General features: G+C 34.0%; 1 protein-coding gene and 1 pseudogene across 5 annotated transcripts in view; one reads left to right on the forward strand and one right to left on the reverse strand.

Annotated features, from left to right (window-relative positions):
* The window catches only part of Tbck (TBC1 domain containing kinase), a 214,982-nt gene that overhangs the window by 30,087 nt on the left and 157,059 nt on the right, over positions 1-27,836 (forward strand). For all 5 annotated transcript variants that reach the window (XM_023710021.1, XM_023710017.1, XM_004626700.3 and 2 more), the window contains 3 exons: positions 16,161-16,275; positions 18,414-18,487; positions 24,992-25,133. In XM_023710021.1, coding sequence (XP_023565789.1) covers positions 16,161-16,275; positions 18,414-18,487; positions 24,992-25,133 — 331 coding nt within the window. The remainder of the gene's footprint in view (positions 1-16,160; positions 16,276-18,413; positions 18,488-24,991; positions 25,134-27,836) is intronic.
* LOC111815432 lies at positions 7,002-7,288 on the reverse strand (annotated as a pseudogene).

Raw genomic sequence — 27,836 nt, forward strand, 5'->3', positions numbered from 1 at the left:
TGGGGTTTGATCCCTGGCTTGCTGTGCCAGCCTCTCCCCAGAATGAGACTGGGTGTGCTGGTAGGCTCCTGTAATCCCAGCTCTTGGGAGGCTGAAAACAGGAGAATCACTACGAGTCCAGTCTGTGTAGTGAGACCCTGTAGACCCTGTGCTAAATACATTTAAAAAATAATAAATGAAAAATAAACTATAAAAAAATTATTTTCACCTACAAGAACTTCCTGTTAAAAAATCTATGTGTAAACTCCGTGGCCAACTGTCACCCAGTTTTTCATTTACTCATTGTTTTGCCTTTTATTAAATTCTTTGAGATATTTCAGTAAACTAACCAAGGAAGACCTATACCTTAAGAGTTGCATTGTCCTCAAAGAAACACTTTACAGTTTATTTTATGACATTGTCTATATAAAAGACCAGGCGAGGCAGTAATATTAATGATGTTAGTTAGCATAATATTTATATTGGGAAACCATTGGAGAAAAAAAAAAACAAGATCTAAGTGATACAATGTCAATATAAAAGAAATGCAATTAAATAAAAACAAAATTAGACTAACCAGAGGCAGTAGTCTCAGACTTCCCCCCTTTTTGTCACTTTTCATCTACTCTTGTTATGCTTTATTTTATTTCAATAGATATTACCATATGCATTCTTAGTTTATCATATTTTCCCGTGAATTCTTATATAATGGAGGAACCTTGTAACAGTGTATTTCTATTTACTTTCCATCCATCTTTTGGTGGTGGTTTCCATTTTACATTGGCTTTTAAATGTGTGATGTTTTAATGTCGCCATACATTATTGATTTTGCTTTCAATAATTTCTTTAAAGACTTTGAGAAAGAAGGAGAAATTCTTTTGTATTTAACTGTGTATTTACCATTTCCTGAGCTTTTTATTCTTTTATTTTGATCCAAATTTCCATCTGGAATCATTTTCCTTTAGCTTAAAAAAACTTTCTCTAATTTTTTTTAGTGCAAGTCATATGCTAACAAATTCTCAGATTTTGGTTATGTAAGAATATATATCACCTTATTGTTTTCTGAGCATTTTATTATAAAAAAAAACCTCAAACACAGTAACGTTTAAAGAAGTGTAAAGTGAACCTAGATGCTATGATCACCATTTTCTAGTTTCTGCTTACACATATGTGTATTCACTCACCTATTTGCTCATTAAACTATGTTATTATTCTGATGCATTTCAAATAAGTTGGAGATTAGAATCAGTCCTGAAATATTTCAGGATGTATATCCTAGATATATATATTAACTAGAATTCAATGAGTTTTCTCATTGTTTTTAGATATATTTGTGTTTAGTGAAATATGAACCTTTTTAAGTCTCACACGTGATGAATGTGACAAATGTTAGACCTGTATAAATCAAATGCTCGTGAAGGGGCTGGTGAGAGCAGACTAAGCCCTGGGACCGCAGTTCAATCCCTAGCACTACGAGCCACACCAGCCCTGCACTCAGGGCAGGCTAAGCCGGCCAGAGTCTGGGTGCAGTGGCACACACGTATAATCCCTGCGCTGGGGAGGCTGAAAGCAGGAGGATCACCATGAGTCTGAGCTGCATAGTGAGACCCTGCAACAACCAAACACATTAAAAAAAGCGGGGGGGAGTGCTTGTCAAGGCAAGATCACTATGTTCATCTGAGAAGTTCTCAGCATGCCCATTCCAGCACTCTACCCTCCACATCTTCAACTCCCAAAACCAATCATTGCACTGATCTTTTTCACTGGGGGTTCAAATTTATATAGTTGGAATAGTGCAATACACATTCTTTTGCATAAGACTTTTTTCAGTGTGTATCTTGGAATCATCCATCTATTTCATGTATCACCGCTCAATTTTTATTGCTGAGTTATATTCTATTTACATTTGGTTTAGCAGTTTTCTATTGAACTTGTTTTTAGGTTTTTGGCTAATATGACTAAAGCTGCTATGAACGTACTTGTAACTTTTTCTCTGTGGCCATGTATGTTGGGAGGAGTAAGAGAATAATTGATGGGTTATAGGATAAGTATATGACTAATATTATTTTTAAAAAACTAACATATCTTTTCTAAAGTAGATCTTTTACATTCTCACCAACATTTTGAGTTGATGCCTTTGCCATCAGTTGATGTTTTCAGTTTTTTACTTTTACTTTAGTTTTTTACTTTAGCCATGTATAGTTAATATAAAGTAATATCTCATTGTACATTTAACGTACGTTTCCACACTATTCTAAAGATGTTTAGCAATTTTAGATGTGTTTATTGGGTGCTTATATGATTAAATATGTGGTTCAACTTTTTCTCTTTTTAAATGGATTTTTTTAATTGTAGGTATTTTTATAATCTCCATACCTATTCTGTATTAAATGTTTTTGTAAACATTTCCTGCCAGTCTTGTTTACTTGCCCAATTTTTAAAAATTATCTTTATTAACAGAAGTTATTTACAAAAGCCTGTCACATATTTTCCTATGATTATTTCTTTTTCTATCTTGTGTGGGAAACTTCAGCCTACTACCCTAAAATCATGATGATATTCTCATATATTTTTCTCTAGAAGCATTATATTTTTAAAATTTATATTTATGATCCATCTCAATATTTGTAAATAGTGTTTATGTTTTGTTATAAAGTATGTTTTAGCTATATTTAAACACTTTCTCTTTTTTCATTCAATTGCTTTAGTGCTTTTATTGAAAATTTAATGTCTCTGTAAGTATAGGTCTGTTTCTATTTTGTAGGGATTTCTGTTTTGTTTCATTGGTCTGTTTTTCTATCCATGTGCCAGCTCTACACCATCTTTATTACTGTAGCTTTATATAAATTTGAAATCAGTAGTTTGTTTCTAATTTTGTCCTGTTTGAAGATAACTTTAGTTTTCATTGGTTCTTTAAATTTTATTCCATTTTTATGTAAATATTTTCATAAGCTCAGTTTCCTAAAGACATGTGTTGGTATTCTAATTGGGTTTGCATTGCACTGGTGAATCTGTTTGGGAAGAGCTATTATCTTAACAACTTAGAGTCCCCCGCAGGTTAGCATGTTTCTCTCCAAGTTTTAAAGTCTTTAGTTTGGGAATATTTTATAGGTTACAATGTAGAAGCCTTCCTTTTCTTTTGCTAAATTCATTCCTAAGTATTTTATATTTTGATATGATGGTAGGTAAATTTGTGTTGTATTTGCCAACTATTTGCTACTAGTATATACAAATATAAGTGAATATTTTATATGGGCTTTGTTTCTTCTGACCTTGTTCAATTAAGTTCAATAGTTCGATAGTTTTTTTGTAAATTCCTTAGCATTTTCTTTGTAAACAATAATGCTATTGAATAAAAATGTTTATTCCTCTTTATCTTTGTCTTACCCTTTTTACTTGGCCTGTTTCACTAGCTAGAACTTCTACCACAGTGCTCAATACAAATACTAACAGCCATCCTCTCAGGTTTCTGACTTTAGGAGAGAATGTCTAGTATTTCATCATTATATATTTTGTTAGCTGTATAGTTTATTTCAGATGCCTTTTATCAAATTGACTAAGGATTCATATATTTCTAATTTACTGAGGAATTTCTAAACTTTGATTATTGGATTTTTTAAATGACTTTTGGAGTTTCTGTTGAGTATTTGATAGGACTTTTTCATTATTGAATATGAAAGTTGTTTGACTGTAGACTCATAAAATTGAAATATAATATACATGTCATAAATTCACTCTTAAGGTATAAAATTCCATGGACTTTTAGTATATGTGCTGCCAGAGCTATTTCCATGGCTTTTTAATATCCTCACAAGATTATATGGACAATACCATTATCTAATTCCAAAATATTTTCATTTTTCCAGAAAGAATTAGTAGTTCCTCTCCTTCTGAAAAACCACGAATCTACTTTATTTCTTTATGGTTTAGTCTAATTTTTATTTTTTTTATAATTTTCTTTTATTTTGAAGAATAAAAACAAGAACAAGAAAAACAAAAGCAAAGACAGAAGCAGGGTAACATATAACAATGCATATGTTACAGATTTTCAAAACAAGAATAGCTGATTAACAGTGATTGATATATTATCTGTTTTTATTGTCAAATCTGTTGCTCAGATTAACAGATATAATTATGCAGGATGGGAGATATGATTGAGTATTACCACATGCTTTCAAGAAATCTTAAATTTTTGTTCTCATTTTCTTTTATTACCTTTTAAAAAATTTAAAAGGAGTATAGTACTAAATATGACATTAGAAACGGTACAGATTTAGAAGATCAAAATGACAAGTATTTCAATCATGGTTTTACTATTATATATTGCTGTCCTCAGTGTAGTTGCTTAGTTCACATATCAGCCTAGAGAGTTAGTCATGGTGAGATTTCTACCCATTAACTGCTATACTTAGTCTAATTTTTTGCTACATGGAATTATATACGTGGCCCTTTTGTGCTTGGTTTCTCTCAGTTAGCATATTTTCAAGGTTTATAAAAAAAACACATGTATTTTATTACTTTGCCACAGTACTTCTTATAGTACTTGAAGGTTATAAATCCTAATGAGTGACCTAAGATTTAGAGAACATTAAATGTTTTCCATTGTTAGGAGTCTTGACCATAACATGACATAAAGAGTTTTGTCTCTGAGACACTTTTCTCGCTTTGACCTTTCTTAGAGCCACAGCCTTGTTCTAGAATTGCTTTAATGATAGGTGCTGTTCAAAAACTACAAATTGTAGGCTAAGGGGTAAGGATGTGACCCAGTGGTAGTGTCTGCTTGGCATGCATGAAGTCCTGTGCCTGATCTCCAGAGCTGCAAGAAAAAGAAAAAACAAGTTTATTGAGAAAATACACTGCTTTAAATTTGTAAGTTGAATGAGTCTTTTCATTACATGGAAACTTCTTGTTGCCTGTCATCTTTATCAAACTTGAAACCAGACAGTGTAGTCCTTTTTCTGGCTTCATTATCATCAAAATTTATTGTTATAACTTATCGCAGCAGGTTGCCCATGAGATAACTGGAACAGAGAAATGAAACTGCATGTACTATGGAAGAGTAAATACAAGGTTAATGAGTTCTTATTTCTTTTTGGCCTCTTAGTTCACTATTCTAGTTATTTATAAAAATTCCAAGCTTATATGAGAAATAATTCTTTATCTAAAACTAATCATGATTTCAAAGGAGAAAAGCTAACAAAAATCATAACGAAAATAACGTATTTGCCTAAAATGTGCAACAACTTTGTCCTACACATTGTGCTACAAGTCTTGAAACAAGCAATTTCAAGATAGTGCTTATTTTTTATAATAGCTCTGTAGTATAGGTTACTATTAATACATCTGTTTGATGCAGGAGGAACTTTGGCTCCAAAGAGAAGCCTAAGGGACCAGGGAGATGGCTCAGTGGAATAAGCGCTTCCCTGGCAAGCACAAGGGCCTAAGTTCAATCCCCAATCTCCCCCACCCCCCAAAAAAAGAAACCTAAGAATTTAAAATTTTTCCCATGATCATAGAACTAAAACATTGTAAGACTTCCTTGCTCTCTCCCTATGATAGCAGAATAGTTATCACAAAACCCTAGCTTCGTATCTTTTCAGTCTGCCAGACAGGAGCAAGCCATTTTTCCTGACATTTTCAATAAAACCAGTTTAGGAAGTGTTGGACAAAGGCTTGAGTCACATTTTCACTCCAAAAGACAGACCATAATAGCTAGGGAATATAGAAGAGAAATGGAACTCTAACAATTACAAGTTCCCATTTGCAGAAGGAGAAACATGGAGAGTAACAAGGCAAGAAAACTTGTATCCACTACACATGAAAGCTGTGGACATTGCAGCTTAGAGCTGCCTGTGCACTGCAGTCTGTAACAGTGTTAGGATGGAACTCCACTCTCTGGTGCTGGACACTGAGAGGCGGCAGTGCAGCTGGGCGGTTAAGGATATGGCACTGAAAGCCAGCTGCCTGGCCTTGAATCATGACTCTCTCTCTCTCTCTCGCTAGCCTGGGTAAGTGGGTAGTGATCCCTCTGTGCTTTGATTTTCTCACTTCTAGAATAGCAAGGAAAGTTAGTGAACTGTTAGATGTAAATTACAGTAAGAGTTATCTGAGTGTTTCCAGTTTTTAAAAGTAGTGATAGTGTATTTGTTATAACTTACGGTGTATTAAATTGCTATCAGGTAGTATCAGCATTACTTGTGGAATGATTATAACCATTTTATGTGTACAATTATAATCATTCTTGGAATCTTCATTAAATACACAAAAATTTTAGACACTGGACTATGTGCCAGGTATTCTGAAGAGCAAAACATAGTTTCAACCTTCACAGAGATTACTGGCTAATGAATTCACAAATTTATAAACAAGCAACTTCAAGATAGTGCTTTCCACTGAGACAAGAGTACCTCACAGCCCAGAGAACACAGTAAAGTTTTGCTAAATAAATAATACTTGTTTTAATCACAAAGGAAATGGCTATACTTACAGCAGAATTCATCATATTGTACTCTTTTATCATTGCTGTGGTTGTAAGCTTCAACTGAAGACCAGTAGAAATGCCAGATAATTCAATGGAAAATACTAGCTTATTGAGTGAATTGGAATTTAAAATTCATTTATCCCCTATATATCTACATGATTGGCTTACTTTGTTTATATCCTATTTGCTATATACAAAATCACACTAGTTTTAATGATGAAAGATAAATTATTTTAAAAGCTTATACATTTCAGTGAAAAATGAAAGAATGTGAAAACTGAGTCAACTTTGCTGTTTTTAGCAGAAAAAATTTTTTCATCAGTACCAACAGAAATTAAGTTGCAAAATTATTTCTGTGAATTCATCCTTGAGAAACAAAGAATATATTATGTACCTATTTTGTGCCAGACTCTAAACTGTCACAGTTGTACCTCTTCTCGTAGCAGTAGTAATAGTTGTCGCGCTTATTTTTTTTTTACTATTACAAAAGTTTATTGAACAAAAATTTAATAGATGAAAATGTGTATGACCCAATCTTCAATCAGTGAAAGTAGCACTTGGAGGAGGGGCATGAATTTTTCTGCTGAGCAGTCATTATTTGAATTTGTTCCAAGACTTCCAACATGATGATACTATTTCCTCGTATCACCACCATTCCAGTGTTGTTCTGTTGTCCACTGGTTGCTATCTCCACACATTCATCTGTCACAAGATTCATGAAGGGATCAAACCCTCACAATATTCCTTGGACGTGTCTGCCACCATTCAATTTCAATGATAACTTCTTGTCCATAAATTTTTCAGCTCAGGAAAGTGAGCTTTGCTCATCTTGTCTAGTCTGTGGACTCAGGGATTCCTTTGAAAGGAATCTACAGTCGAGCTTATTCTTATTATCTCTTCTCAGGTTTGCTGGGATGGACATGCACTCTTGCATCATATGTTTGAGATCTGAGAGCCTGGTTCATGGGAGAGCCAGAGCTCATTCAGAATGATCTAGCTCAGGAAAAACTACTTATATAGGGAACCAGAACTTAGTAGAGTTCTGCATTAGCTTTTGGAACAAAATTTAGTTATTGAAATGTTATTTTCCCTTATTCTGTCTTCCCATGCCTATATATTAGGAAGCTTCCTGGATTGAGTGTCTAAGAATGAAGCTTTATTTTTTTTTATTCTTTGATATGATGATGGCATAACCATAACCAACTGCTAACAAATACAAGTAAGTCTGTAAATAGTCTATTTTCATCAGTCACCTTGCCATGATTTGCTTAAGACAGACCAATACCTATTTAACTGGGCATTTCTGCTTGGCAGCCTTTTGTTTGCACTATAGTGTCTTGCAGATAGAGTGCAGGCCCTTCTTCATTGTCAAGATAGATACGGTGACAGAATGCCTGAAAGTATCGAGTATTGGCACACTTAAAAATGTGTATTGGCCTTAAATCAAAATTTTAGAAAGTAGTAATAATTCCTCTTTTTATCACATGGAACATATAAATACACTGAGGAGATAGGAACCGTGATGTTTCAGTAAGTGATACTGCTTGTGGGAAAATGGTTCCATCAGTTATGTTGCTAATGATCACATAACCATCTTAGTTTGTGTAACTAGACTGATACTTACATAACAATGATCTCAACTAATGACACATATCCCTATCATTATACAAAATATAGTTGTAATTTTAATTAACAGCTTTGGAGTGAGCTAGAGTACAATTTTAACTAAATATATACCCTCATTGGTTTAGTCTTGGAGAAAAGGCAGTCTTACAACATCCCCAATGCTGCAAGATATAGGAAGTAGAACTTACTACCCAGTGTGTTTGTGCTCCCAGTACTCACGCCCATGATGAAAGACAAGATTTTGGAGTGTCTTCACCAGGATAATAAAATTCTTTAGGAGAGAAAAACACTGCTAAAGTGAAAATACCCAGCTAACCCTGGGCTCCTGCAAGCCTCCTTATCAGATGATGATTTTTTTTTTTCATTTTATGTATTTAGTACAGGTTTTCACTACACAACTCAGACTCATAGTGATTCTTCTTTTTTAGCCTCTCCACGCTGGGATTACAGGCATACTCCATGTCGCCAGCTCAATGTGCCCCAGGGGTGGGGCCACTGCAGTATGTGGGACTAGAGATTGAACTCTGGTCCCTGCACTTGCCAAAGTAGGTGCTTAGTTCATTGAGTTATCTTGCTGGACCTCAAGTGATGGTTTTGGTCTCAAAGAAAAGCTAGGAAACCATTTAGTAAATTGCATTGTGCCAGAAGAATATTTTAAGAGCCTAATTTGTAATATTTAATAATTTATAATGTGTATATTTATGTATATATATGTATAACACAAATGATATTGCAAAGTTTTAGAGCCTTTTTGATAAAGTATATATTGTTTTGTTTTACTTTTAAAAGGATTAGGATTTGATACAAGGCCCAGTGCTCATTGGTCTTCATTTAGCTCCTGTTTGGTGTTATATTTCTCACTTTATAAATTTGCAAACTGAGGCAGGGTGAAGTTGGAGCATTTTCCAAGCATAGCAAATCAATGACAGCTTCCTGGCTTTATGTCTGATCCTCAAACCACTAGTCTATGCTTTCCATATGTGTTTTGATCTTATCAAATTAATTTCTCTGCTAAGAGAAAAACCTATCTAGTACTCAAGTTGGAAAGTTAATTTCTCAATTTATTGTATCCCGTTGAGAATTAAATACATTCCAGACTTAAGTGCTCAACTTCAATTATTTTGGAATAAAAGCTGTGTCATATGTCCAGTTTCATAAGTTAGAGAAAAATGGGCTATTTTTATACTTACTACAAAGTACTCTCTAGTAGTTAGTCAATGATACTTCTGTTTCACAGCATCTGAATCTGAATCTAACACTAAGTTTTGCACAAGTAGGTAACCATTGAGGTTAAAACGTGTGCCCAGCAGTGAAATGGCTTATTTCCTTTTTTTAATTCTAAAAAAGTTTTCTTTACTTGGAAAAAAAATGGCTCTTTTAAACACTATATTAATAATTATCAGATTAAAAGTCTCAAAGATGTCAGTTTATCCTTAGGAACTCTCCGTCCTTAATTGTGGAATTATAAGCCAATGAATCTTTTAAAAGCCTTTGAGCTCTTTTATTTTGAGAAGAGTTTCATTGGAGATGGCACAGATTTAAGGACATATATTATCTGACAATCATTAGTATTACTCCTCTCCATTTATTAAATTACACAGTAGCTAATTGTTTCATCTGTGTTTCCTCTCAACATTTTACCTTGGGCTGATACCATAAAAGGACAGTTTGAAACCAAAAGGAAAATTTCTGTGGGAGTGATCAGGTTTTATAAGGTGAAAGAACATCTTGAACTCATAGAATCCAGAAGTGTGTTTCCTCCTTGGTTTGCTGACAGTCTGGTGCTTTGGCTTGTGGACTAGCCCTTCGAAACAGCATAGATCTGAAAGAACAGCATGTATGGTATTAGTTACCACATATACATGAGGGGTGTCCAAAGCATTCTCAGCAACCCTGACCCCTCCTCTTCTGTCCCATGCTCTATTTTTTGTAATCGGAATAGTATCTCCTTTTGGAAGCATTGCATAGCCAAATACCTAAGGAAGCAGATGATTTGAGGCAAGTGGAAATCATTCATTGTGCAGGCTAATTCACAGTTTTAGCTAGGTATTAACAAATTTGTCCTGTTACCCACTATACCAAGATTTATTCTTGCTTCCTTCAGTGAATAAAATACCAAGGAACAGTATTTTTAACAAATAAGTTTTGTGGGTAGACTATGAAGTTGAGCAGTTTATTAATGAAATATTACATATTCTCTCAAATGAAAAAGTTAACACTGTTTATACATTGCTGTTAAGATATTTTTGAGCTGTTATTTCATTAGTGGTAAAGAATGTAGCTTAGTAGTTATCTGCATCTTGTACCATTGTGTGGTAGTTTATACATTGTTTAATTACATTTAACAAATATAGTTTACTGTTAGATACATATTTATTGAATAAATAACTACCTTGCAAGCAGTGTGATAGTCTTAAGGAGTCATAGTTGAATAAACCTCAAGGTACAGTGAGAATGACAAAGCTATGCAGAAATAACTACAGTAACTACATCCTTGATATTAAAGAACAGGTTCCTAGGAGTGAAGAGCAGAGAAGTAAAGGAGACTACAGTAGGAAAGCTGGGTGCTTTGAACATAGTCTGAGCAGTGTCTCATTTTGCCTGTCTGTCGGTAGTTTGTAATATTGGCAGGGGTCAGATGAAAACCTGTGGATATGGACATGTGAAGGTGGCCAATCCATATAGGGTTTAAACGGATGATCTTAGCCAGGCTTCTTTTTAACATACAGCTACAGATGGTTTTGAGATCACTGAATCAGAAACAGAAAGTGCATTTCCTTTGAAATGCATCTGGAAAGAGTTAGATTGTACTAATCTAATAGATTTGAAAATTCATTAAACCATGTTCAAAATGCAGGTACAAGCAAGTTGACTCATCCATAGTTACTAACATTTCTTCTAACTGCTGGTAATGGATCTCTCTCTCTCTCTCTCTCTCTCTCTCTCTCTCTCACTCACACACACACACTCACAGAGTCAACTCTTACTCAAGATTTATGATTTTTAAATGTCTGTTTTGGTCTCACCAGTGTGATAAATTTTCATGTTGTTTTCTCCACAGGGAAAGGATGAATAATTTTCAACTTCTTCCTTAATTCCTTGCATTGAAATTAGCACTTTATGAATTTGTCTTTCCAGTTATACTGTGTAGATTAATTCTTCCTCTTGGAATTTGTGGGGACTTTAAAATGCAATAGTATGCAGCTAATAGTGTGATATATGTACTTGAATACCAATAGAAGTGTTTTAAAATGTCATGTATTGCAAATTATCAGTGATGTTGTGAAAGCTACTTTTTGGTCATATTTTTATACTTAAAATCTCTGGAAATTCTCATATTCATTTGTCAGATACAATGGTGACAATATAAATCCTCTACTCTAGCCTCTGAATTTCAAAAGAAGAGTGGTCTCTGTCTTGAACTACGATGTGTATATGTTCTCTGTTAGTAATAGGTTTCTTTATTAAGGTTCCATTTGGGAACTTTGTAGGAGAAATCCTTACTCTCTGACCATACCATATTTTTTAAAAAATGGTATGAATCCTCTTTTCTTCATTGTAAATTTTTTTGGTGTCCATGTTCAATTAAAATGCTGCCTTTTACTGGATGCAATATTTTTTATCTTCCTGTTGCATTGTAATTAGTTAAATTATTTTTTATCTGTATTTTAGGGAAGGATCTACAGGGTGTTCAAAGTCTCACCACTAGATCGGACTCATAGTGATCCGCCTGTTTACAGCCTCCCAAGTGCTGTGATTACAGGCATGCACCACCACGTCCAGTCTCAGTCACAGTCTCATTGCCCCCTGGGGCGAGGCCAGCAGGGCAGGCCCGGGGATTCAAACCCAGGCCCCTGCATGTGCTGGCAGGCACTTTAATCCGCTGAGCTATTTGGCTGATCCTGCATTAGTTACATTAAAAAGAAGAGATTCATGATCAAAATTTTTGACAGTATTAAATAGTAAAGTAAATTAAATTTTTAATTTTTAATAGTGAAGCTTTAAAACAGGTTAGGTATACAAAATTCCACAAATATTGGATATGGCTTCTCTTCATTATAGAAAATCACATTACTTTTTTTTACTTTATATTTTAAAATAAATTTTAAAATTAATTCTTATGGACATGAAAAGCAAATCTGATTTATCGTATGATCTAAACTGAAGAGTACTAAGTTAACTATAGTCTTGTGTAGTAGCTAAGAGAATAATCGGCATTTTAACTGAATTTTTAAAGATTATTTTGTAAATATGTTCAGCTCATTTTTAACAGGAATATACTTTTTGGCAAACATTTCTAATGTCTAATATTGTGCAACTATTTAGTCAAAGCTCAGTATAGAAAACTCAACATGCATCTTCTGTATTCATCTATTTCAAAACTGTTTTAATGAGTATAAATCATTGTAAAGATTTAATTTTAATTTTAAGATGCCTGTACTGAAGTAGTATGCGGCTGAGGCCCTCTAGTGTCGGCTGAATATAGCCTATTTTAAAAAAAAACAATTTTGTTATTTCATTAGCACATTTACAGCATGTGGCTACATTCCTGTGTGCAGTTGGTACAAGTACATAGCACATCTCTTTTTATTCCCTTTCCCAGCCCTCCCTGTCTTTACCTCCATTTATTGGTTCCCTTCCCATTTGAGAAAATCTAGCTCTTTACTTCCTATCATCTGTCTTTTATTTTGACCTTTATTTATACTTTGGGTTTCTCATATAAGAGAAACTGTGATATTTGTGTGTCTGATTTATTTCACTGAACATTATGCTCTCAGTTTTAAGATAATGGGGAAGAATGTGATTATACAATGAAAGCACAAGAAAAATACAAGAGGTCATGTTAGAGTTGACATGTAGAACCACATGAGCTCGTAAAACTAGATTTATTTGTTAATTAATCCCAAGGAAAGTTTATTCCTCAGAGGAAGGTGTTTACACTTTTTTCATATGCACCTATTCATTTATATATTATGCTTTCATACAAAGTCCTTATATCTACAACTACTGATAGGTGATAAATGAAATTTGTTTGGAAGTTTGGAATCTTGCTATTGTTATAGTTGGTTTATTTTTTGAAGTTGTTTATGAAAATTCTGTTCACCCCAAATTGTGCTCATTTTGTATATTTCTGTTTGCTCAAAATTGGCTGATGTGTAAATTTGTATGTGGATAACTTGCAAATCAGTTGAAATACTACTCTTCATAAAGAGTAACCATTGCTTCTTTTTTTGATACATATAGGAAATGACAGTTTATTTTCTTCAAAATATAATAATTCACAACCAAGAATTGGATTATTACCCATTTAAGGAAAGGATTGACTTTGAAGGAAACAGATCCTGGTGGTTGAGGCAGGGAGAACTGATAATAATCCCTTTCTGTTTCCAGAATTAAAATAATTCTATTTTCAGTGCTCCCAACCCTAACCCTAATTCCTAAGTAATGGAATAGACAGGGCTTGGAGCGTGCTGATAGGAAGTAAAACAAAAATGTTATTTAGAAAATAGTTCTCAATTTCATCTGCCCACTAAAATCCCAATTTAAATATCTTTTCTTTGTTAAGATTGCTGTGTTTATGAACAGGTGAATCTTCAGATTAAAAGATTACACCTAGAACAGCGATGGGGAACCATCTAGATTTAAACAGCCTGCTGTGGCTACCATGGCCCTAGACCACATGAGGCTGAAGTTTTATAACTCTAAGGTTAAAGTAAAAAAGTATCTCAAGTATTCCCAGGAGGAATAATAGTTATCTGGAGCAAAACTGGATTCAGACTTCAAAACTGCTATTTGATTTCTCACTGGGAGTAAAGAATGCTATGAGACAATAGATTGTCTTTCCAAGTTTAAAGATTAAAACCAAGGTTTTTCTGACTTGCCCTGCTCTTCAAGTCATTCTGATTTTATGAAAAGTTCTCTAATATTCTGTAGTTTAGTATTAGAACTAAGTAAAGAAAATATCCAGTACAGAATTTGTGCTAGATGATGTTCTTCATTAATAAAGCATAATGAAAGTATAGTAAGCATTAAATCCTGATTGCCTATACCTTTTCTCAAACTGTTTTGAAAGGTACACATGAAGTGGCCTAGGATTATAGTTCCTTCTCTGCTTAGCTTTATATTTATTAATTGTTGTATGGTAATGTAGGAGTCACTTCTCATCTTTCTTAAAGTAGACACCAAAGGGTTGATAATAGCCTATGAGGTCTCCCACAGCCAAACTGCTTGCTGCCTTTCCAAGCTCATCTCCTCCTGCTACGCCTTTTCTTCATTCTGCTGCACAGATAGAGGCTGCTATTTTCTTGAACCTGCCGAATATTCTGCCAATTTGGGATGTACGTGCTCAGTGGTCGGCCTACATCAGTCATATCCCAAAGAGCTTTCTTGCTTCATGTAGACATCTACAACAGTCATGGCTTCTCCATGGAGCCCCTTCTTGGACCCTTTGTGGATCTTTCCTACCTTGATTTTTCCTTGGCACTAATGACTATATATATCTTCTTTGTACTTGTTTAGCCTTCATGAAAGGAATGTTCATCTTTTATACCTCTTATAAAGTTTCATAATGTTAATAATCAGAAGCTGGAGAAAAAAGATAAAGTCTATAAACATATGTTGACTATAATCTTCCATTGTTAAGAATTAAATTAAATAAGAATATTAAATAAAACTCTAACCACCAGAAGAATCAAAAACAGAAACTGTGAAAGATGGATAATCAGATGAGGATGAGAAAAGAGATGGAGATTTATTTTTTTTATCTCTGATTATTATGATTTTAATTTAGGGAATAGTCAAGTTGCAAAAGGTTTTTTTTATGATTTGTTTAACTCCATTTTTTAAGTTCATTGTGATCTAATTTATATATTTTAAGTTTTTACCCTTTTTTAGTGTATGCTTAAATGACTTTGATAAACTATAGTATATAGTTCTATAGTTATAGTCCTATAACTATCATCAAAATATAGCAATAGAATAAACAATTCTATCACTTCACAGAATTTTCTGACCCTTGTAGTTCACCTTCCTCCATCCTTTTAACCTATGTCTCATAGTATAATTGAGTCAGAATTTTTATTAAAGCTGACAAACACTGTCTTTTAATGGGTGAATTTAGACCTCTTTCATTTAATATAATGATGTGTTGCATTAAAAGCTTTTAGTTTTTTATTCTGTTATTTTCCCTTTATTCTGCCTATATGAAGTATTTTTATAACAACATCTTATTTTTATTATTGGCTACCTATAGTTCTTTCTAAAATGTTTGATTGTTACCTGCAGAGTCTAAATTTTTAAAAATCAAATAATGGACAGAAAAATATCTTTACCAAAATGTTAATATTGCTACTTAGAGAGATTGGCTTTGAAGGCATCTCCCCTGATTTTCTGTATCTTATTCCTAACTTTACATGAATTATTTTTGTCGTTATTAAAATACTATGGGAGGAACCACTAGAGAGATGGCTAGAGAAAAGGAAAACTGGGTATGTGTGGAAGGTTACTTCAGGTGGGCAAGACAAGAATTAAAGAGGCGTGGTTAGTAAACCACAACTTCCTGAAGGTTGCTTTATGAGCTGTTGTGGAAACGAAGCTTATTTTATACCATATATTGCATATATAATATACCATAAAATATATTGTACCTGTTTTTAGATGATAAGTGTGCTTTTTTGAGCCAAATAAATGTTCTTTATTGACTTGGTCCCACCATATATTAATTTCTGAGAAGAGTAAATAGCACTATTAAAGTGGCCTTTAAGCACTTGTATGATTCTTTTATCACATCATTTCCGTCTTTGTTTACTCTGTAAGGGGTGTGTGTGTGTGTGTGTGTGTGTGTGTGTGTGATGTCTATTTTCTTCTAGTCAGAATTGACTGTCATCAAATTTGTACAAGTAGGTTTTTCAGAAAATATATAATTTCCATTTTCTCTGAATGGAGGAGGTGCAATAAAAATACACTGAATGTTTTCACTAGGTTTCATTTTGCTTCTTTTTTTTTTCATTTTACTTCTTTAGGAAGCTTCTGTATCTGCTTTGTAATTGATCCTTGAATTTTTTTTTTTTTGTAGCTATTCAAAGGTCTTGTGCATAGCATTTGAAGTACTTCAGGGTTTGCAGTATATGAATAAACATGGCATAGTGCACCGGGCACTGTCTCCTCATAATGTCCTGTTGGATCGAAAGGTAATTGTCAAATATGTAATATCATAGATATTTGTATGTTGCTTGAAATTTAAAGCAATTCAAATGGGGCTTATTCAATCAGAAAGACCATCAAATAAAAACATTTTTGAGAATATTTGTGGAAAAGACTTTGAATGTGATATATTTGTGGTGTTGCAAGACAGTGTTTAAGTTACTTAAATCTTTCATGTGGGTAATTCTTTTTTATCCCAAAGTTCATTTTTTAACTTCATGTTTTATTTTTCCTTTCTCTTTTTTCTAAATAATACATGGTAGCTTTCCAAGCTACTCCTCTGAACTTTTTTTTAAATTTGTATGTATGTAATACAGGGTCTCACTGCACAGTTCAGACTCATAATGATCCTCCTATTTTCAGCGTCCCCAGCACTGGGGATTACAGGTGTACACCACCACATCCAGTCTCCGTCACCTGTTCAGCACACCCAGGAGCAGGGCTGGTGCAGCATGTGGTGACTGGGATCAATCCCTGGTCCTTACACTTGCCAAGCAGACACTTAGACCACTGAGTTATCTCACTGACCCTCCTCTGAACTTTTAAGGAAGCTGTTCTAACCTTCCACGTACGAATATCATTCTTTCTGTAAATGCAACTGCATTGAGTTTTCCTGTTATTTTCCTTTTTTCCTTCTTTCCTCTTTCATTTATCTGTTTAGCGGCTGTTCATAATCATCTCCTGTTGTTTGGATTGCTGTTTTTCTAGTTCAAGTTTTATAGAGGATACATAAACTAGTAAGCCCTTCTAAGAGAATTATACATATGAAGAGGTACATTGTCAATAATCATTTTTTTTTTAGCATGTTAAAAACAGCTTTGAGTGCCAGCCAAATAGCTCAGCAGATTAAAGTGCCTGCAAGCAGGCGCAGGGGCCAGGGCTTTGATCCCTGGACCTGCCATGCCAGCCCCATTCCTGGGGCGGGCTGAGATGGCATTTGAGACTGGGCATGGTGGCACATGCCTGTAGTCCCAGCTCTTGGGAGACTGTAAGCAGGCAGATCAATACAAGTCCAATCTATTAGTGAGACCGTAAATACCTTGTAGAACCTTCCCTAAAATACAAAAAAAAAAAAAACCTCACCCCACTAATACCAGCAACAGACAATGAACCAATTACAAACTAGAGATTCAGCCTCCTCAGAAAAGCCCATCCTCCTTGACTGTTTGAGGATTTGGGGAAACATCTAGCCACAAACCATAACAAGACCTATCCCATTTTATCTGAGCTCTTTAGTGATTTGACTCAAATTTTAATACACAGTTATATTGTGAGAATGAGGTGTTAAGCATTAACACTGAAAATAATTAGTTCATTTAATTGTTCTTTGAAGACTTGTTTCTCCATGGAAATTATCTTCAATTTAATTGTTCTCTGAAAATTCTAGTTTCAACATCTCTATGATGAATGTTAAAAATCATTAGGAAAATGATTATCATTAATTTCAGATCTATGACAGAAAAGTGTTGTTGCCACAACCAACCTAAATTGTTTCAGAATATAAATGTTTTATAATTATGGGAATTTTTAAGTTCTTGTTACAAAAAAAATGGATTTCTAAATTGACTCTCAAAAAACATTAAAATATCCACAAATGGAAAACCATAAGATGTGTAAAATCTATCCTTTTATTTAGTACCTCACACTTCTTATAGTTATTCTGAAATGGTGTAAGAGTTATTGGAAATCTGATATATTTACTGAATTTTGATGACTTTTGAGCTGAACTTTTCAGGTTAAAAATTCCTATGTCACCGTTAAATTATATAACATGATTGGCCTTTCATCTCCCTGAGTAAGAATCCTCTGTAAAAATTAGTATGAAACATTTTAACCAAAGTCTCATTGCAAATGGTAGCATTTTGTCCCTTTCCTTTGTCTAAATACCTAGACAGTATAAACAGCAAAAATATGCATATTTGAAAAATCATGCATGTGGTAGAATAAATGTAAAATAGACTAAACATTGGCAGGTATTTTTGATTAAAACTATGGTGTTTTATAAAATCTTATATGTAATATTTCAATAAAATAGTGTTATATAATGAATGCCTTACTTTTAAAATATAATTGTCCTTATTAAATTAAAATGTTTCACAGTGGTTTTTTGCCTTTATTATTGTAGGGGCATGTTAAATTGGCTAAATTTGGACTTTATCACATGACAGCTTACGGTGATGATGTTGATTTCCCAATAGGGTAAGATATGTTTTCTTCTATCTTAGTTCTGCTTTCAAATATATGATCTTTAATAAACATATATTTTGTTAATATTTTGATAGTTGTTTTGAAATGAAAGAAGCTTTTCCTTAAAATTTGTCTTTTTTTTTTCATACATCTATTAAAATGTAGACAAGAGTTTTTCCCAGTGTTCCAAAGATCTCTGTTGTTTTGTTCAGCTGACAAAAAGGATAACAGGTGATTGATTATCACTTCCTAATTGTAGTTCACGTAGAATTACAGTGAGCTTCAGACAAGATTAACCACATTCTAAATTAATGGTAGCACATGCACCAAGAGACAAAAACATACCAGTCATGCATTATTTTCAGTGTTAATGCTTAACTCCTCATTCCCACAATATAACTGTATATTAAAATTTGAATTGAATCACTAAAAAGCTCAGATAAAATGGATAGGTCTTGTTATGGTTTGTGGCTAGATGTTCCCCCAAATCCTCAAACAGTCAAGGAGGATGGGCTTTTCTGAGGAGACTGAATCTCTAGTTTGTAATTGATTCATTATCTGTTGCTGGTATTAGTGGGGTGAGTGTGACAGCCGCCATTAGGTAGGTAGCCTGTATTCAATATAAGTGATGAAAAAGAGGCTTGCAACCCCCTCTTGCTCTTGTTGCTTTTGATATCTTCCATCTCCATGAATGGTTGCCCCTGTGTCATTCCCCCCTGCCTTCGAGCCAGCTGATTATGGACTTAAGACCTCCACCAAGCGTGAGCTACATAAACTTTGCCTTCCTTAATTTAGGGTGTCAGGTATTTTGTTTCAGCATCAAAAGCAAAGTATCTCTGGCAGATGGACATTTGTGTTTCAAGAGCTTACTTCTGATGTGGAGTTTCTGATTTGTGGTGTCCTCCAGGAAGGAGTGGAAGCTCATTCCATGTTTTGCTGAGATGGATGATGGTGATAGAAACTTTTGAATTATATTTATTATGTGGTTGCTTCTAACAGTTTTGTAACAGAATTATCCTTTTTGAATATATAAATTGTGATTATTTTAGATACATAGATGTTAACAAGTAGAACAAGAAATTCCTGTATTTCCTTTCAGATTCCCTCAATACTAATATATTTCACTATGTTTCTTTTACCCTCTGCCATGTATGTGTGTATGTGTGTGTGTGTGTGTGTGTGTATACACACACACACACACACACACACACACACTAAATTTTGGAATCCTTTAATAGGAATTAGCACACCCAGGAACTTTTTATCCCTAAATATAGTCCTTTACTTTATATGATGTAAAATAAGAATTTTTCTTTCATAACCCAGGACAATGATCAACATGAGGACGTGACACTAGGGAGTGTAGCTAAATGGAATGGCACCTACCTGGGAAACGCTGGGCTCAGAGTTCAATTCTTGGTGCTCCCCTAAAAAAAGATTAAAAGATGAAGATATTAAAATGATGCATTACCATTCTCCAACCTGAAGACCTTAATCATATCTTTACAATAGTAGCCTGTTAGTTTTAATAATATTCATTTGTATTTTGCTATTAGGTAGTTTTTTTTGTTTTATTTTATTTTATTTTATTTGCAGAACCAGAGATTGAACTCAGGCCCTTGCCCTTGCCAGGCAAGCACTTATTTTACTGAGCTATCTCTCCGGTCCTGGTTTTTTTTTTTTTAAACAAGTTTCATCACCGCATAACTGAGAGTTGTGACAATGCAGTCATGAAGTGTTTCTGAAGCAGAACACTTTAATAATTGATTTAGATTTAAAAAAAAATATATATATATATATTATATATATAAAAACTTCCCTTTCACTGTTTGAACTTAGATTATAGATTCAGTATCTAAATGTTGCATTAGTGAAGGCATGGATAATACTAGATTTTGTTCTGTGAAGATACATTTATCAAACACCTTCTCTTCTGTCTATTGGATGCACACAAAGGATAAGAGTGTTCTTATCTTCAGGAAGTTTCTTGTTTAGTAGTCTTCTGTTTGGATTCCCTGCTTATGGTATGTAAATTCATAATTCTGTAGTTTTATACATCAAGCTTTTGACATAGGAAACCATTTTTTCATTAGCATTAAAATATTTATAAACATCATTAATAGTTTATTTTAAAAAACCCCTTTGAATTGAATAAAGCCTTAGTCAAGCTTTAACTTTTTGACCTGACTTTCAAAGAGCTGTAGTAAATGTGTTTGCTACTGCCTCTATATTTTGTTTAAATAAATTTGTCTGAGTAACCTCCACCTGGGCGTGGTGGCACATGTCTATGATGCCAGCACAGGGAGGCTGAAGCAGGAGAATTGCTGTGAGTTCCAAGTACATAGCAAGATCCTGTCTCAGGGAAAAAAAAAAAAAAAAAAAAAAAGGAAAAGGAAAAGAAGAAAGAGTAAACTCCAAAATGTAACACAAAACAAAAATTACTTTAAGGTGCTTTAAATCTTAGTAATGAGTACAATAAAGGTGATTTTTCTTAAAGGATTTCAGCATTTTTGAAGAACTACAATTGAATTTCAAATGCATAGGTAGAATAGTCCAAGTTAGCATTTTGTCTGACCTGCTCAGAAGCCTTAGACTCAGAGAATTTTTCCAGAAATTATCCAGGAGCAAAATGTGAAACATTATCCAAGATGAGTAATGATCAAACAGCCTAAAATATGAAAGAAAATATTCATACCAGAAGAAGCTTGCAGTTGACTCAAAAGACAACTATTATAGAATAATAAGTAAAGTGTTGCCATCTGTTTCAAAACACTATAAAGCATTGGAAACTGGGCCCCATCTCACTTAGCCACTAGTGTGATACCTTTTTAAAGCAGCAGAGGACAGCAGTCACCATTTACCTCAGCACTTGCACTCCCAGCAGCATTCTGTTGTCTTGGAGTATGAGAATCTGTGCTGAGGAAGGCAACTTACATTGAAGGACAGTTCAGTTCTAGGGTTTGTTTTTTGTTTGTTTTGTTTGTTTTTTAACTTCTACCTTCAATTAAAAGGAAAACAAAAGTTTTGGGAGCAAGCACTGTTAAGTTTTGCTATAGCAATCTGTGTATTGTTTTGCTTGACTTTTTATGACCTATACTGTCATTATAGATTAGAAGTGCTAAAAATTAGAAATAATAGTTTGCTTTCTAGGTATGTTGTGGTGTTGATGATAAAAAGGACAATATTCTATTTGTATTGGTTCTTTTTTTATGAAATATCCTTACAGATTCACTAACATTTATAGCAGTTTTGTGTTTTTGGCATTATTTTTACGTTACATATGAAGAAAGCAAGATTACATTTGAAATTAAGACAATGTTATAATATCATATCTAGTGTTTTTCTATTAGATATGGTCTGTTTCTAGAGATTTCACACATATACTTAAAAGTTTGATCATCTTAGAGCATAATCTTTTAGAGACAGTTGTTGTTGCAAGATGACATAATTTGATCTAATTAAATTGAAAAATCCAGATATTGGTGTCCATGATTAAATCTGATGGTAAATGAAGGGCATATACTTACATAAGAAGTGGAGTAGAATTCCACACTTTTCTCATTTGTCTTTTGAAGCTGTTTCTTGTCACTTCATTTTAAAGTAGTAGGATACAAATTTATTAATTGCCGGTAGGCCTAATTTTTATTTACTATCTGCTTTTTATGTTGTTGTATCTAAGAAAGTAGTAGCTAGCATTTTAGTAGGAATTATTCTTTTAAAAGCACATGCACACACACATATAACACACATGCATGCACACATTTATAAAAATGAATAAGATATGTGAATGCCTTCTATGATTTTTGTTTTAATCTACATAGTTTAATTTTTTCTGCATGAAATAATATTGTATAAAACATAAATATATTTAATATCATTAAATAGCCTAGGATAAAAAAACAGGCAAAACAAAGACCTTATAACCTAGTCAACCATATTTAGTTATTTCATACAAAAAATATGAATATTTTTGACACAGTTCATAGGAAAAAGGATATGTCATGTTCAATTGTTGGAGTCACTACTAGAAAAGTGCTAATTCTCTTCAACCTTTTCTGTATTTGATCTATTTTCAGTAAAATTTTTATGTGAACAAAAACATGGCAATATAGTTCTAAAATATATATAAAGAACAAACATCTAAAATGAGCTTAGACAGTCCTGCAAATATAATTAAAAGGTAGGAGTGTGGTTTGTGTTTGTGTGTCTTTGTGTCTCTGTGTGTATATGTGTTGTTTTAACAGTTATCAGTAATTATTTACATAAAATTATAGTCTTAAAAATTAATGTTAGGGATATTGTTCAAAGGAAAAGAAATGTGAACCAAGAAGCAAGCACACATATATGTGGTGGTTTTATTCATGGCAGAGGTGGTGTGCTTTATAAGCACAATAGTTGCTTTCCTTGTAGGAGTCCTGAAAGTTTGAAACAGCAGCTGTTGAGTGCTTTGGTGATCAGTGCCAAGTAAAAACAATAAAATTAATTTAAAAAAAAAAGAACAATGAGATTTTAATAGTCTTCCCTGGCCAAAAACATTACGGGTGCATTTCTGAGTTTTCGTTGCTGGGGAGAGGAAGAAAGTAAAAGAAAGCCTACACATGGCTTCATTTTAGATTGTCAATATAAGAAGTCTTACATGAAAAGATTTTTGTGCTGAGTTCCATAAGTCCTGGGGAATTTCTAAACAGAGTAGCCGGGTAGTGTTTGGGGACTCCAGCATAACAACCTACTAGAGAAATGAACAGAAGACTTCTACAGGTATATCACGTAATAGCAAACTACATGCTTCAATTTCATAAACTTTCAAAGAAATACAAATTGAAACTCCAGTGACATATAGATCACACACCTTCTGTTGTCAAGTATAACAAATTTGGTCAAAAAACAAATGTTGTTGAATAACCAATAGAAATTCTCATACACTATGACTCAGTTGTTGAAAAACAACTATGATGGGTATATAGATTGGATTCTTTTGTACCAGGGATCAAACTCAGGACCTTGCGCTTGCCAGGTGGGTGCTTATGCCATTGAGCTATCTCCCTAGCCTGTGTAGATTTATAAAACTTCTTTCAAAAAGTATTTTGCATGATTTAATAAAATTGAAAGTGTATATAAGCTGTGGCTTATGAATTCAGTTCTAAGTTTTTACTTGTTTTGAACCATATGTAGCAATTCCATTTGCATGGAATACACAAAGTATTCCATGAAGCATTGTTTATAATGTAAAATAAATCCCATTAACACTCAAATATATATAGATATATTCATAAAACAAGTAAAATTAATAGTGCATAATTACTTGCAACTATTTAAGTGATTCTTCAAATAAATGTTAATAATAATCACCCTAATTGTCATACTATGTTGAGAAATATGCTTGACTTAACAATTTACAAGAGATGATAAAAATTACAATATTCACATTTTATAAATTTATTACAATAATAGACATATCACATCTGATCTGCTCTCCCTGAAATGCCCTCCCCATTTAAACACTCTTATCATTCTTTCCTCAAACCTTTTTTTCTGAGGCATGCAGATGGAAATGAGATCAAAGAAAAATGAGAGACACAGCAGGACTACTAGTAATAATTTGATGTTCTTCACTTAAAACTCATTCTTGGTACATGTGGCATTCTTTATATCTTATGCATATTTTTGTATTCAGTATTAACACAATTTTTATAAAACACATAATGTTGATGGTATGAAGCAATAAGCACGCTACGTATTGCTTGTGAAATACACATTGATGCCACCTCTCCTAGGGATGGCTGGTAAGACATACTAAAATTTAAAGCGCACATTCCTCATACTTTGTATCGCCAGTTCTAGGAATTCATTCTGCTATTTACACATATATTTGTGGGAAACAGGATATTTATATTTCTTTCAGCATTATTTGTAATAACATAAGAACTGTATAGATGTCTTATCAAAGTACAGTAATATAATTACATTATTAGCAATATTTCAAGAAGAATAGTGATACTATACTTTAAAAGAATGATCTCCAAAATACACAAGGGAAAAACTGTAGCATGGAGCAGTGTGTTTAGTGTTCTATGTGGGGTAGAAGGGTAGTAAACAAGTTTATTAGGATGATGTGTGTATACACCTATAAACAGGATATGCATACATATGTATATATTATGCACATATATGTTAGCTTTGAAATTCCTGCTATTCAGTAATACTGGTTTGAAAAGTAAAATGGTAAAATAATGATTAAGTATTAACAGAGTATAAGTCGTAAGCAGAAAGGAAAAACAACTGGAAACCTACAGAACTGCAGGCAATGGTGATATACTAAAAACTCCAACGAGAACATGGAAGAACCCAGGCTGCAGAGCTAGTACAGTTTTCAAATGATTTGATCCTCCTATGTATTTACCCTGGATATAAAAGACTTTCACCTAGGTTCATGACACTGATAGTAAAAATGCACTGCTGCCTTGTTAGCCATTGTAGCTGATTGTAATTTCTCGTTGTTCTAATGTATCATTCTAGGTATCCATCATACTTGGCACCTGAGGTAATTGCACAAGGAATTTTCAAAACCACTGATCATGTGCCAAGTGAAAAACCATTGCCTTCTGGCCCCAAATCAGATGTTTGGTCTCTTGGGATCATTTTATTTGAGCTTTGTATGGTATGTATACAGAAATATGAAACCAGTAAAAGATGTTTACTGGAATAATTTGGGAGTGGAAAGTTATTTAGTAATAAAGTATTTTGTTGTACAAAGGATATAAGGCTTAATTCTTAGATTGACTTTAAAATCAACATTTTTACTAGTGTAAGATCATTATATTTTATCAAGTATAAATTGTTTTAGAAATAGTACCCTAAATCTGTTATATTTTATTTTATATGTTATATATTCCTAGTTTTTCTCCTCTCTGGTTTACTTTCCTTCTTTTCCTTATATCTCCTGTAAACTCATTTTTCATGAAGCTTTCCCCAGATATCCTATGTGGAAAAGCTATTATTTAAAACAGAGACATTTAAAACACAATACTTTGAAATATGGATGCTTTTATTCCTTGTGGGCCAGTCTAGAGCTGGTAGAATGGACTCTGCTCCATGACATCATCTAGAATCCCGGGCCATTGGGATGGTCGCCCCACTGTTCTCAATATCTGGCTAACAAACACCTCCATATCTTCTCAGGATAGAGGAAAGTAGAGACGTGAAGTGAGTAACACTGCCTTTGAGAAAATGAGATGAATGTTGCAAATAGAAAATTGGTATACTTTTCACTAGAGAAAGTTTACTCATGAGGCCAATTTACTGACAAAGGTGGTCAGGAAATAAAACCTACAGGTGGATATCTAAATATGGAAAGAAGGAGCATGGGTCTGGAGGGTAACTCAGAGCCTTTTGAACCTGCTTCCAACTCACTGTAGGTACCCGCTCTTCTCTCCTTCTACCATAGCATTTGTCACATTTGTCTACTCTGTTTAGACTATGTGGTCTTTTGAGGCAGGATTTTTTAGAAATTTTCCTAATATTATTTTTATCTTCCAAATGATTTTCTAAATAGTTTTATAATTTTAGCTTATTCATTGATCTTTACCATCTCTAAAAATTAAATTAATTTTTTTTTTATTTTGTGCCTAAGAATTTTTATAGTTTACATCTAGTATGTCCCTCAGAAGCCTTGTATTTTGAGAGGTGGAGGTTTGGGAAGGTGATTATATCGTGGGGAGCTATATTCATCAGCAGATTTATCCACTGAAACATTCAAAACTCTGCAGTGTTCCAAGGTGGGGCCTGCTAGAAGATATGGGTCACGAGGGTACAACCTGGAAGGTGAATTTCCCTTTCTGGCTTCTCCTTTTCTCCCATTGCTTCCCAAGAGGTATGAAACACAAGCAGCTTTCCACACCAGACCCTGCCACCATGCCCTTCCTGCCTTGGTCCCAACTGACCATGGACTCTCCTCCTAAAGGAGAGACATGGAGACTGGAGACAAGAAAGTGATTAAGACAAGATCTAATTCAATCGCACACACATAATAGTCATGGAGATGCTTCAGGAGGAAGAGAGAACTAGATTTAAAATCTGTTGCTGCAAGTATAGCTTTGTGACATTTGATAGTATGCTATCCAGCCTTCAGTTATTGTAGCAAACACCTGAGATAATGAATTTATAAAGAAAAAGAGGTTTGTTCTCGGCTCATGGTTAGCATTATTGCTGAGCCTATGGCAAGGCAGTATACCATGATGGAAATGCATGGTAGAGTGAATTTATCCCTTCACGGCTGTAAAGGAAAAGTGAAAGAGGAAGGACTGAGTTTGACTGCCTCCTTCAAGGGCACACACCTGTGAATAGAAAGCCTCCCACTGTGGCAGACCTCTAAGAATGTCTATCATTTCTTAGTAGTGCCGAGATAGGGTCCAAGTTTTTAGCATGGGTGAATCACAGCCCCAGACTGTGGACTGGTACCATCATGAACTGGGCTGTTAAGAAGTGAGCAGCAGACTAGGGAGCAAAGTACCAGTGCATTTACAGTCCCCCTCCATCATGTATTACCACCTGAGCCCCACCTTCTATCACATCAGCCCTGAAATTGGCTTCTCCATAGGAGCACTCATCTGCATCATCCTGAAACCACCCCACATCCATCAAAGGAGAAGGACTCATGAAACCAACCTCAGCCCACTGCTGTACCACATGGGCTTCTGGTAACAATGCAAATCCAAACCATAGCAAGGTGTAACATAAATTTCAAGACCTCACTTCTTCTATAAATAGTATCAGTATCTTTTATTATAAAGTTGTTGGAAAAATTAGATGGTTACAGTGCATATATACAGTACTTAATAGTACAAGTATTGCAAAGCCCATTATCCCTAAATAACAATTTTTTGAATTGTGTTGAAATATTTATGACATGATGTTTGCATATGAGTACAGCATTTTATTTCTTTCTTTTTTTTTTTTTTTTTCTAGGCCTTTCTGTCTTTTTTTTTCCACAATTTTATTGAGAAACAAATAGCAATGAGACAGCTTCAAACCAAATTGGTAGGACAATTTCAATAATTAACACATTGGATACATTCTTCCTAGTGGTTAATTGCGAGTACAGCATTTTCTAAAGGGAAATGCCATATATTGATTGTTCACTGTTTAAACCATCAAACTTGATGATTAATATCATTCTTATTAAAGTCACAGCTAAATTTTAATATGAATATGAAGTATACATAAGTGTAAATATGAACTACTCAGCTCCTTTTAATAATCATCACAGAGACCCAGTCCTAGCCCAGGTCCGGTGAGTGTGCGGAGAGTTTCCTGCTACCCTGCGCCGGCGGGACCAGTCCCAGCCCAGGCGCAGCATGGGCAG

The sequence above is a fragment of the Octodon degus genome, unplaced genomic scaffold (assembly GCF_000260255.1).
Source record: "Octodon degus isolate 3935 unplaced genomic scaffold, OctDeg1.0 scaffold00016, whole genome shotgun sequence".
In the NCBI taxonomy this organism is placed as follows: domain Eukaryota; kingdom Metazoa; phylum Chordata; class Mammalia; order Rodentia; family Octodontidae; genus Octodon; species Octodon degus.